The sequence below is a fragment of the Pinus tabuliformis genome, chromosome 7 (assembly GCF_031772625.1).
Source record: "Pinus tabuliformis cultivar Carrire ecotype Pingquan chromosome 7, CPIR1, whole genome shotgun sequence".
NCBI classification, from domain to species: Eukaryota; Viridiplantae; Streptophyta; class Pinopsida; order Pinales; family Pinaceae; genus Pinus; species Pinus tabuliformis.
The window spans coordinates 889,422,372-889,436,309 of record NC_142293.1 but is presented as its reverse complement, the minus strand read 5'-3'; the positions used below and the strand labels follow the sequence as shown (position 1 = coordinate 889,436,309).

Here is a 13,938-nt window from a genome sequence, read left to right as displayed (position 1 = left end):
CAATATCTGAAATTTCTTTTTGGAATTTTTGTCCATTCTGTGCAAGTTCTCTACCATTCATTGCAGAAGATGTTTTTCACATCTTTTTCCTTGAAATTGATGTGTTTTTTTATTTCAATAAACAGGTGTAATATTCAATTGGTTTTATTAATTTTTTGTTCAGGCTCCTTTGCTGAAGAAGATGTGGGAAGACAAGGAATGGCTGCTGCATCTATCAGGGGTACTTCAAATGCTAGCAGGGGCCTAGAAGTTGCTGTGGCTAACCTACAGGATTATTGTAATGGTTAGACCATAACTTGCTTAGGTTTTAAGGAGCTCTTCAAGCTAAATAAATCAAATCTTTCATTTGAAGATACTATTACTTTTTCTCAGTTCATTCTTTATGTAGTGAATGTTTATCTTTATTGGTGTTCTTTAGACCACTGTAATATCTCTGTTTCCAGAATTAGAGAACAGACTCTTGTCTCGCTTTGATGCTGCTTCTCAACGACGGGAATTGTCAACAATGGCAGAGTGTGCTAAGATATTGTCTCAGGTTGGTGTTGTTTGTGCTGAATTTTCTCGTCTTTCAGGATAGAAATATTTCCATTGTCAAAAATGGTACAATCTGAAAATTCAAGTGTGTTTCCAACTTTATTGTGGAAGCGATGCTTTTATTTCTTCCTAATTGTATTTGAAGAGGGGCTCAAACTGGGAGTGAATCAAAACTAATGCAGATCAATATGTGTTTCTGAAAACTGCCAAAATTGATTGAAAATTTTCTACACCAAAGCTGTAGTGTATCCAAATTTTTAAACAATAAAATGGAAGTGAAGGAAATAATTCCAAAATTAAGACCATTTTTATTTTTATTTTTTTGGAAAATCTCACCCGTGTAGCTGTTTGGCAGATTGGGAGAAAAAATAAAACAGTCATTATGGATGTAAAACAGGGAATCTTTGGAAAGCATCATATCATAGGCAAATGAGAGGTCATTAGCATAAGTTTTAGAGCAGTGGGAAGTAATGTAAGATCACAATGTGTTACATTAGTACTTATATTTGTGAATTGTACTTTTTGAAAGATTAAAATTAGTAAGGGATTGTCAGGTATGCAAGCTGATAATGGTGTATGAGACAGCCATCCTGTCTATGTGTGAAAACAAAGACATCTACTGCAAGACACCCTCATCTTGTTTTCCTTTCTTTATGGATGCTACTGAAGATATGTGCCAACTATCCATCAGTCTTGCTTATGTATTTGTTTTCAGATTTTTTGTATTGTATATAAATTTTTGACATTTTCTTCACTTTGTTATTCCTTTTCAGCAGATGACTTAGGCACACACTCATTGACTTTGTCTCTTGATGTTGATCTAATTTGGCCATTTGTGGATATTAATACAATTTCTTAAATTATTTTTCTTAGAACGTATTCTCTTTATGATGAGAATATTGTGAATATAAGGCTTTAGCACCCATGACATTATCCCATATTGTGCTGATATTTGTCCACATGTTTGACTTAAAAGTCTATCATCAGCATTCGGAATTGTTATTAGTCTAGATGGAACATATGCACAAAGAGGAAATGCATTTCTGTGGTGATCATGCAGATGCCACATACTAGCTAGACGAACCCAACATGGTTAAGACATTGGCTCAAGAATTAGGGGCAAAATAAGGAAGATTTCAATTAAATTTAATGACTAATATGATTGCCATGTTTCAACATATCATGCAAAACTAAGCTGTCTCCATGCGGTACCTTTCTCTCAGCCCAATTTTTAGACACCAAAATTAGGATCATCTAGTTTAATGGCACGGGTTCAGAAATAACTCCTAGGAAATTTCAGGAAATAGGGGAAAAATAGAAGTAATATTTATATCCAAAAATGAGTATGGGTCTCAGAAACAGCTCTGATGAAATTTCAGGGAAAGGGGAACCAGTAGATCAAAAAAAAAAAAAAAAAAAAACACTAGAAAATGGTGGAAAGTTGTAGTCTAGATTTGAATAGTCAACTGTTTCATCAGTCATGAACAGTGGAAATTGGAGCAAAATGACACTACCAATACAAACCAAAATTTGTCTTAATATATTAGATAAGGGACAAATCATTATCATAATATAGCATAGATGATAGAGCAGAAGAAGGCATAGCCAAGATAACGGTAGGTAATAAATCATTATTAGAATATAGCATAGATGATAAAGCAGCAGAAGGCATAGCCAATACAATGGAAAAAGGCAAAGTGTAAGGATTATGAAGTTGGACATCATCACCTATTTGAGAGCCAAAAATGACGTAGGCTTGCATTTGAGATGTTTCTTGAATTGTCACAATACCCGAGGATGGTACATTTAGGAGCGTTGTCATATATCTGTTTCCATTTAGTAACAATAAATTGCCAAATATAACTTATTTCCCAAAGCCTCGAGGGTTAGCTCAATTGGTCGAGCACCCGTTGATAAAGCATCTCGCCAATGGGAGGTCACGGGGTCAATTCTCCTCGACATGCTCGGGGCTAGGCTCTGATTAGTTTGGCTGGCAGGATGTGATCCCTTAGGGTGGATCTGCTCGGATTTTCCTCGGAAAAAGAATAACTTGTTTCCCAAGCATTTGGATGCAATGGCATCTCATTGTAGTGTTCTTGGATCTTGGTCAGGCTATGCAAGGACAAAATATTCTCCTGCTTCATCTCTACATGGCTGATTTGTTGTTCTTCCTTTTGAATTTTATCGTCATTACTGGATGGAATCATAGAATGCTTTTGCACACTCTTCATTTTCATCTTCATGGACCTCTGCATATGGCTCAAGTGGTGCAACTACCAGTTCAAGATTGTTGAAGCATGAGTCATCTTCTACTCTCTTCCTTTTTAGTAACAAGAAATACTTGCACTCTTAGGGCAGCAAATGAAATTTGCCCTAAATGTTGGGTTCTCACTCCAAAAGGGGGGAGCGAAACTTCAAATGAATAGCAAAGGCATAATCCACGAAAAAGTTTCTTGGTTGGAATGAGGGCCGTATGTTATGCAATTCTTGGACCAATCTTCCATGAAACTTGGGAAAAGTTTTATCTTCTCCCTTTTCATTGTGAGATAACTCCACGACTAGGGTTATATTATATTGCACCTATTGTATCAATTCATTGTCCATGATCAATCATGATCCTTCTGCAATGGAGTCACCAAGGGAGACTCAAGTAATGATCCACCCTTATGTTCCAGAATAGATGTTCAGGTTCATTCAGGCTAGGGACTGTGCCTTATGTAGGGTCAAATCATGGAGATCTTCTTAGGTAGTGCAACATGATAAATCACTACAACAGTGGAGTTTTCAGGTGAGCTTAAAATACAAAACAAGTAAAACAACTCTCAATGATGTTATCACACAAATTTTCATGTGCAGGCTTACCTAATAATTGTAGACAACCAACCCTTTGACAGTTGGAAGCCTCTTGATTTCGGTTGATGCCTTTTGCAATTCCAGAGGGGTGTCCCTAAGGGTTCTATGCTACGATAAACTAAGATTTCTGCTTATAACTCCAACTGATTAGCACACAATAAAAGCTTGCTCTTGAGCTGCCAATATGTGGTCAAAGGTGAGTTAAACTTGAAAAAAGAAGAAGAGTGGTTGAGATCAAATCCTATGGACAGTTATAACGGTGAATTTAATATCCATGAAGCACGACCCTTATCAGACCCATGAGTACCCATGGGTCTTATAATGAGACGGGTCACTCGCATACAACCCGTGGTTCTTACCTATACCTGTGAAGACCCATATTAAATTCGCATTGAACCCGCATAAGACCCGTGAAGACCCTGAAAATTCATCTTTTTTTATTTTTATTTATTTTTCCATTTTTCATATTTTAAGGTTTTTTTTGTGTTTCTATATTTTGCTGAGTCTTATACGGGTTACTGAGTCAATAGCCAGAGGAGTCTTATATGAGTACGAGTCGTGCAACACTGTTTAATAATTAATATACATGAGTGAAGTGAATGTGTCCCCAGATGAAGAAAATTCAAAATAAGTGCACTATAAACTGCCATAACACTGCTAAACAGCTTAATCAATGACATCCAGTAGGCTCAAAGAAGCTAGAACAACGTTTGATTTTACCGAATCACATATTACCCAAGAGATTGATTGCATCATAGTAAGTCATAGGTGATAGGCTGCCATGAATATCCCTGCTTGCAGTGGAGGTATTTGTCTAAGGTCTGGGAGGATGAAAGATTGAAGAGCTATCCTTTGCTACAATCTGATTTGAAAGAATACTCTCTAATCCCTTTTCTGTCGTCTTTCTGGATATATAGAAAACCACTGCATTGATGACAAATCACCCTAACTAACTATGGAGAAAAGCAAGAAAAAGTATTCCACTTTTCACCATCTTATGCATGGCTGCCAGTTGAGTTTACTTGATGAATTGGAAGGGATTTTCCTGCTTTTTCAGCTCTCTTTTCTTTAATTTGCTGGCTTCCTTTTGCTTTAATTTTCTGGCTGTGCTTTACTGTAATTTGCTATCTGTTTCCTTTGGTCTAAAGGACATACTAAAACTGCTGTATTGTGTTGAGAATAAGGGTACCAAGGAGGTGTTTCCTAGTGCTTTTTGCCTTTGGCCTAGAAAAACACATAAGACACTTTTTTAGTAAGTGACTTTATGAGTTATTAAAGTCATGTGAAGTTTTAGTCACTTTATGAGGTACAAAAGTACATAGTACTTTGTATTATTAAAGTTGCTTTATGTGGAAAAAGGTACAAGGTACACCAATTTAATAAACTGACTAGGGGAGGTCATTAATGAAGGGGGGAAACATGAAAAGGGGGTCAGTGGGAGATTAGATCTCCACCCTTGATCAAGGAGGGTTGAGATCTAATCTCAGCCATTGATCATAGGGTTAGGGCTTCTCTCTATTAGAGACACTAAAAAGGGAGAAAAGACAAAAGAGAGATTTATTCTTCAATTTTAGAGTTGTAGAAGAGGAGAGGAGAAGAGAAGGCTGAGATGGCAAGGAGGCTAAGATAGCTTCTGTAGAGGAGAAGAGGTGGAGATTTGCTTAAGGAGGGAATAAGCTACAACAAGGAGAAGACCGATCTCTGGCCCGAGTTCCAAGGCTGAGATTGAGCCACGCAGACCAAGGAAAAGGGCAGAGTTCCAGTGCTGAAATCAAGGAACTTCAACTCTGAGTTTGAGGGCAGATTCTATCAGTCTGAAGCATGAATATCAGTGAGGGTTTGCTGGACTGATAGACCCGAGTTTCCAGGCCAAGAGACCAAACAACTGCTCGTATCCCAAGGCAGATATTGCTGGCACAGAAGCCGAGAAAGTTCAGTCATCCTCAACACGATTTTCGAGGGAATGTGGGTAGAGTGTCATTGTGGTTTTCAAGGGAGAGTCTGAGCATTAATTGCTGGGTTGACTGGCACAAAAATCAAGGCGTCTGCAGAGGTCTGACAGCCCAAAATTTGAGGGAAATTTCAGGTTTGTCAAGCACACAGTTTGAGGAGGAATTGCAGATCTTTCCAGTGCAAAAATCGAGGCGATTAATTGCTGTTTAGAAACTTGAATTTTAAGGACAAATTCTGGGCAGTGGCACACAGTTTGAGAGGCGAAGATTGCTAAAGTGGCACAAAGTTTGAGAGGTAGAGATTGCTGAAGTGACACGAGTTTTAAGACTCTGGCTCAATTTTATAGGAGGATGGCACGAGTTTCAAGGGAAGAGATAAGGTCCTTGATGTGTAATTAATTCTCTGAGATAAGCAACAAAAATCCTCTTCTAAACTGGTTTTCCCCTTGTGGGTTTTTCCAGGGTCTGAGATTGACCAAAGCTATTAGTGTACAAATTAATGTGTGTGCATGCTTGTGTTTATTATCAGCTGAAAAGTGAAAGTGAAGTAGTGGTAGCGTAGCGGTGTTTCTATTGCAATTTATTTTCAAATTTATATATCATCTTGGACATGTGGGCTGTGGGCATTAAACTTGATGCATAAAACAAATTGAAACCGGAGGGGCTACAGGGATCTAAAAATTTCTACATATTGAAGTCTTTTCCAGCCTTTCTTTCTTTTCCATGTAAACAAACTTGGTAAAGGCTGTCTACTTTAATTCTTTTAGCTTTTGTGGCCATGGCCTTTATTCTCATGCTGAATAATTAGATAAAGCTAAGACTTAATTTTTTTTTGACGCAACAACATTGTAATTTAGCATGTTTTCCAATAAAAAATGAGAAGGGCAAGTTAAGGTATGAAACAATTTATTTAAGGCTTAAATTTAGGCTAGATAAAATTAGCACATGCCAAATATTCCCAAAAAGTCAAACTAGGTTGTCCTTGTTTTGAAGTGATTTTAGAGTTTAGTAGGAAGTAGTGATCTAGGGTTATGTTCCTTTAGGTACACATATGGTCATTGTCGTTTTGGAGTGTAATGTCCCTTTCCAATCCATAACAATAGAGAAAAGTGAAGTCACCATGATCCCAGTAGGTTATCGACAAGAAAAAAGGGGTCAACATATTAATTAGTTGATATTATCTTAATAATTAAATAGAAGGTGGTAAAGTCACTGTAGAAAAATAAGTGACACATGGTATTATTTTGCCACCCATAGTATTTTGGAGAGGGGAAAATTATAAAGGGGAGACTTGAGGAAAAGGGCATGTGAGATTTGATTAGTGAATTGACAAAAGCTTGAGTAGCTTGTGAGAGGGAAAACCCTCTAGTGTTTCCAGTTTCGGTGTTGAAATACACACTTTAGCTGGTGCCGATTGGTTTCGGTGGTTGCCGGGCCATCCTAGTTGATCAATAAAATTATCATTCGCAGAAGAGGTCGAGTTGGTGTTTCAAAGAGACCGAGTTTGTAGTTAAGGAGGAGATTGATCTGTCTATCTATAGAGGCCGAATTGCCAGTTGCATTGGGTCCAAATTCTTCCTTCAGGGAAGCCTATTTGCATAATTCTCAGAGGATAAATTTATGGTGTTGCAAGGGCCGAATTTCACTCCAATCCAGAGGTCAAATTATTGTGTTGCAGGGGTCAAGTTTCTTCTTTTTTTGGAGGCCGAATTATTTTGTGTTGCAGGGGCCAAGTCTCTCGTCGGGGTCCTCATTATTGTGCTGGAGGGGCTGAGTTTCTCCTTTTTGCTAGTGGCTGAATTAATATCCTTTAGGGGCAAAATATTATTCCTGGAAGAGGGAAAAATTTCCTTGCTGTATGAGGGCCGAGTTGCATTCCTTGCACCAATTTGAGGGCTAAATTGTATTGCTCAGGAGGGCCGAATTGCTAGGGTTCTAGAAGGCTGATTGCATTCTTTGGGAGGGCCAATCTGCAATTTACTGTAGAGAACCAGTTGCAGAGCTAAGGGAGTCAAGCGAAGGGTCTTTGAGAAAATCCTCCATCAAGTTTCCTTCCAGATTAATTGATGTAATTTCCTTCCAATTTGTAAATAAAATAGTTGGAACTTGCAGTGTTTTCCCTACAATTTCTAGAATAATGTTTGCAATTTATTGTAAAATCTTCTGTGAAAAATTTATGGTGAAACTCTTGAATTTAAATTTTTGGAAATTAAGTCAAATTATATACTAGGGATATTACAGTGGTATTAGAGCAATTCATCCTACCAGCTTGCAGGGTTACCATAGTTAATGACCCAAGGAGATAGAGAATATGTGACTTATAGAAGGAAAAAGAAGGGAAGAGAAATCCTTTATCTAGGATCAGAGGCAGAAGAAGGAGAAATGGGAGATCATAAGGATCAACCTTGGGAAAGTATCAAGCACATCCTATAAATGATTGGGCTAGAGGATAAAAGAGATGGTCTAGACAATGAAAGCTCTCACTCATTCTACGGCCAACGCATAAGGAAATCAACTTAGCAATGGTGCGGAAGGTTCAAACCAGTGTTGAATTTATTTTTTATTTTTTATGTTTAAATAAATTTCTTTTTTTTTGCCGATTTTTTGATGAGGAGGAGATGGAGGAGGTGACACAACCTACCTAGGCTACCCCTGTCACCAGTAGAGGACGTGGTCTACCTCCTATAGCTCCTAGTTCTTTAGCTTTTAGAGCACAATGGAGTCCACTGCCAACTCCACTGGCATCTACATCTAGAGGGAAAGCTATTGCATTTTCTCGCAAGAGGGGTAGAGGAAATCAATAGTATTAGTTATTTGGTTCATTTCATTGTATATGACATTTTTACTCATGATATGAGATACATTATTAAATTTTCTGTTGATATTTTGAGGCTGAGTTGGCACTCAGGAGTTAGGACTGACTATTCAGGACATGATTCACTGTTATGTGTGATGTAGCACTAGAAATGATATTACACATCTTATATATTAGTTCTTTTATCATATTTATGTGTCAATGTATTTATTTTATGTTGTAGATGCTTTAGATATTAAACAAATTGAAAAAAGATGAATAATTGAATTGAGACTTCTGTGATCCATATCAAATTTTTGAAAAATTCTTCGGCGAAAATCACATGGAAAAATTTTTGTCGACGCGTTTCGAACCAACCAGTGTGGTTCATCGAACTTGTCCTGACGATGAACCACACTGGTTGGTTCGAAACGCGTCGACAAAAATTTTCCATGTGATTTTCGCCGAAGAATTTTTCAAAAAGATGAATATTTTTGTATTTTACGATTATTTGCCGATTTTAACGAATTTTTTCTGATTTTTTCCCCTCGCCGATTAATCCTGATAATGATTTTCGCAACATTGGTTCAAACAAGACATTACTTGGAAGATCCAATAGTCATCATGTTGAAGCCAACAATACATCTAATCCAGTTCCCCCACTGGTAAACAAAAGCACAGTTAGGCCATTTATGCCGAAATTTTTGGGAGAATAAGTTGGTAACTAGTCGGGGCAAGATGAAGATTTCTCATATTATCCAAGGGAATATGAAGCACTGAGAGCATATTTTCATGTAGACATGTCGCTCCAGGATTATTGCACCTTCAAATATCAGAACAAAACTAGAGATCAGAATCGATGGTGGCAGAATAACTATGTTTCCAAGAAGGCAAGTAAGATAAATATTCCGACTTTTGATGGAGCATTCAGTTGTACAAATCGAGTTTGAGTCCATAAATTAGACAGATTCCTCCATCTTATCCCCGTGAGAGAGTTCGAGGCTAAGAAGTACTCTACTTTGCACTTGGGAGGCGAGGTAGACAAATGGTGGTACCACAAATTGACCACCCTAGGGCACTCCAATATCACTTCCTACTTGGAGTTCATAGAGAGACTGATTCAGAGGTTCGATAAGAACAACCTAGAGCTGCATTTCAAGGAACTAGCGCAACTTTGACAAATTGGGACTCCGAACAACCATATCACCGAATTCCAAAGATTGGCAGTAATGGTGAATATCCCATGATTGGTTGGTGCTGATGTTCTTGGAAGGTATAGCTGAACCATTGCGTGGTTGGGTCAAAGCCCTTAAGCTTAGTACACTTTGGGACGCTCTATCCTGAACGAGGGATATGGAAGATGCAGTTCCGAAAAGAATGCCTGCCAAATCCTTTTCTCCCTAGAAGAAGAAGGAAAAGAAGCCATGGGAAGAAAAGGGGAGGATAGAAGAAATAAGGGATGAGTTGAGGAGGAAGATGAGTTGCGGAGGGATGAATTGCCTCTGGATATCCCTTCTCCGGTATTCACTTTGCTTGCTACCTCAATTGGGCAACTCGCTCAACCTTCTGGAGGTCCTCTAGAATCTGGCACACGATCTGCTGTTGCTGAAGCTTGCATTGGCTGATTGGAAAACTGCTACGACCTATTGCAATTGGAAATCTTGGATCTCCTAAAAATTGGATCTAGAAACCCTCTGAGAAATTATGGAAATTCCTCTATTTGTGCTTTTCTCTGCCACCTGACGTTAATCTGCTACTGCAAAACTAGTTGCAAACCAAGTGCGCCCATATCTGCTCATCATAATTACTTTCCGACGAATCCACTACCTTTAAATCTCTGCTTCTGAGGCTGATCGAATTTTTCTACTGGCTGCACCCGAAAATCGAACCCTTGCCTCTGCAATTCGCACTCTTGCTGGCGGTTTGCGCAGATTCAGAAATTTTGCCTAGAGACAACCTTTGAATCTGCAAAATATTTCCCTCATTACTAAGCCACTGATCTGATACCATTTGAGATTTTCACTGTTGTAGCAACTGGAAATTATTCTTCTAACTGAATATTAGTGTGTGCAATTTATTTGCTATTATGACAAACAATGAATAAAATCACTACTGCAATTTTCACTAAAACTAAAATGCACTGCGGAAGCGAAACTGGAACTGAGAAAACAATGCACACATAATAAAAATGACACCATTGTTTTTGGAAAAAAGTCCTTGGAAAAACCCAATGTGGGAAAATTGGTGCAAGAACTGAGGGTTTATATTATTGTGCAACAATTTATGGAGTACAATTGGGTGCCTAAATTGGCAAGCTCCTTCTGAAAAAATACTGGCAAAATTCCTGAGGGAATTTTTCCCTTCTCCACAAGCAATCTGCAAACAATCTGACAACTCAAACTGTCTATTCAAGAACCCTTGTGCAAGCCTTTGTGCAATCCTCTACTGTAATTGCTATGAACTGCCTCAAATCTGCCTTTGACACTGTTGTTGCTCTGGAAGTGATCCTCCGACCCTCTGGAAAATGATCCCAGCCTCTTGCAACTGAATCAACTCCTCTTGAGCTGAATCAAACTGCCTCTACTGGTGCTCTTTATAGGCCCCTGCGCAGCCCCTTCTGTGGATTGAAAAATGCCTCCCGCACTCTGGCAAACTGCCACTAGAAATGTTGGATTACCCTGCTCCAAAATTCTGCTGCCCCTCTGCTACAAAACTCCCTCTTAGGGCTCAACTATGCGCTTGCTCTGAGTCATTGGAAATTGATGTTGAACACTCTCTGAGATGTGTCTCCCTCCATCCCATTGTCTTGCTCTTTTGTATCTCTCATTGGTGTACAAACGACCATGATTAGATCTCCATCAATGGCTAAGATCATCTCAAACTCAATCTGTGTGAGTTACTAGAGCATTCTCACCTTTCCTTAATTAATTGCTATTAATTAACCAGTTTTCCTAAGTTAGACTTAGGCATTTTTTAAATGATGGTTAATTAATTTAATTAAGGCATTTCACAAGCTTATCTCGCAAAACCTTTTTTGGGTTTTGAAGATCTCGTGTTCTTAGCCTCTTTGACACAAATTGAGATTAGAGCAAACCGGATGCTACAAAAACTAACAAATAGTTCAATTTTTGACTTAATCATCAATATTACCATTACCTTTATGATACTATGCCATTATTATTATTGAAAGGAACTTCAATTCACCTTACTTTCATCCCTTAATCACTTTGTACCTCTATGTCCCACATAACACATCGTAACTCTTTCTCTCTCTCTTAATGGATACGTTTCACTCATTATAGCCTTGTCATAAAAGATTCTCTTATGCTTTCATTAATGCAAACATTACTCGCTCTCTTACGCACTCATTAAGACATGGGATATTCCTCTTACTCACAATAAAAACATGTCATAAAGGATTCCTCTTACACTTAATGGCATGAGTTACAAAGGCATGCATACCTCCTGAATGGCATGAGTTACAAAGGCATGTGTACCTCCCTAAATGGCATATGCAACTCCTCCTCAAGGCATGCATATTGCTCCTTCTTTATGACTTGAATTTAGTGCTCCTCCTATATATGTATCTCATATCATCTCATTCTCACTACTTGTGCATTGTTAAAGAAGGATTTGAATTTGAAAGAGAGAGAGTTGGAGAGTAAGAGCAAAACTTGAAGATTGATTCAGTGTTTGCATCGGCTGCTGCTACCAGTGATCTTCTTGCTACAACTTATTCAAATTTGGGTGAACTTACTCATTTTCTTGATGTCTCATTGTATTTTGTATCTCTACTGAACAATTGATATCTAATAGAAGAAGAATTTGGTTGGGTTTTTGCCATGTGGGTTTTGCCCTGGTCATTGAACCTAAATTCCCTGTGTCTTATCTTGTTCTTGGTTGTCTTCAATTGTGCATTTGGTTTTTGTTTTATCTACATTTGGATAACTAATATTGCAACAAAAAGAAGTTTTGGAATAAATAATTGTTACAACATAGAACATCGAAATTTTAACATGGTATTAGAGCTTTGGTGAAGACAAGCCCAAGAAGATAAGAGCTGTCATCCTTCTATTTACTGCTGAAATATCACTTGCTGCTTCTATTTATTGCTGAAATATCACTTGTTGCTCCTTCTTGCTACTGAAATCTGTTTGACTAGATCAAGATGTTTTCTTCTTACTTCAAGAATGAAGAGAAGTTGAATGATGCTTCAAATTTTGGTCCATGGAAGGCAAGATTGGATATTACTCTTGAGGAACATGATGTACTAGAATATGTTGAAGGTGAGGTAGCAGAACCACCAGAAAATTCGAATGCTGCTATCAAGGCTAGATACAAGAAAGGAGAAGTCAAGGCTAAAAAGATTATCCTTGATTCTCTTGGAGACCATCTCATCACCTATGTCTCCAACTTGAAGAAATCTAAGGAAATGTATGACAAACTGATTGACATGTATCAAGTAAACAAGTTGAGTCGAATCCTTGCTTTGAAGAATCAACTCAAGGACATTAAGATGAACAGAGTAGAGACCATTCAAACATACATCATGAGGATATCAAAAATCAATGTTTAGCTGTTAACTGTTGATGAAATTTTATTTGATAAAGAGTTGGCGCTTATTACGCTTGGAGGTCTTTCTCCTACTTGGGAGACTTTTATTACTACCATTAGCAATAATGATAAGCTTCCCCCACATTTGATGAGCTCATGGGAAAGTGTAGTCAAGAAGAGGCCAAAGTGATTTCCAAAGGAAGAATTCCCAAGCACGAAGAGGGAGAACCTACAACCTTTTTTGTCCAAGGCAAGAAGCAGAAAGGAAGAAGAGGTCATCATTTTTCAAGGAAGCCTTCTCCTAGATCCAACAATTTCTATAAATGGAATAGGGACTTATTAGAAGTTCAATGCTACAACTGCCATAATCATGGCAACTATGCTCGCCACTGTCCTGAAAGGAGCATCGAGATTCAACTTCAACAATCGCAACTTTAGATCTGATTATAGAAGAAGAAGAGAAGCTCTTGTTGTTCGTAAAGAAAGCCACCGTTCTTCCAAGACTTCAAGGAACCCAAAGTATGATAATAATGCAGCTGAGACACAGTCATAATACTTTCTTGTTTATGCTCTTTCTAGTTCCTCTCCTGTAGATTCTTGTGATAGCTGGTTGGTTGATAGTGGTGCTTCAAGGCACTTTACTGGTTATAAAGTTCTCTCAAATCTGGTTGAGAGGGAGATGGATTTGAAAATCATACTTGGAGATAACTCTACATATCCTATAAAGGGACCTGGCTTTGTTTCTTTTCATCTAGATGAAGGTAAAACTATATCTCTTCAAGAAGTTTTATATGTACCTTGTCTAAAAAAGAATCTTGTATCTATATATGCTTTAGAAGATAAATGAATGAAAATTGCTTTCATAAATGGAAAAGTTCTCACTTTGCCAATGAGATCTAGCATGAGAGATGGCTTCACTCTAGGATTGAGATTTGAAGGTCTCTATAAATTCAAGGGAAGACAAATGCATGCACTAATGCATGCAAACAATCATCAATGTGAACTTTGGCATCGAAGGTTCACTCATCTGCACTATAAAGCATTGCCCCATGTGAGAATGATGGTTTCCAGAATGTCAGAGATTAGATTGGATCATGATAGAGTTTGCAAAGGGTGTGCAAGCGGAAAGCATGTAAAGGGACCATTCCCTTCAAGCAAAAGCAAAACCAGTTAGGTACTTCATCTTGTAAATTGTGATTTATGTGGACCTATGCCTGTAACTTCTCTTTGTGACTACTTGACTTATATAAT

General features: G+C 38.0%; 1 protein-coding gene across 2 annotated transcripts in view; it reads left to right on the top strand.

The window, feature by feature from the left end:
* SEC10 (exocyst complex component sec10) overlaps positions 1–13,938 on the top strand; it is a 320,447-nt gene that overhangs the window by 97,331 nt on the left and 209,178 nt on the right. For both annotated transcript variants that reach the window (XM_089459095.1, XM_089459096.1), the window contains exons 8-9: positions 164–283; positions 444–535. In XM_089459095.1, the coding sequence (XP_089315221.1) occupies positions 164–283; positions 444–535 (212 nt within the window). The remainder of the gene's footprint in view (positions 1–163; positions 284–443; positions 536–13,938) is intronic.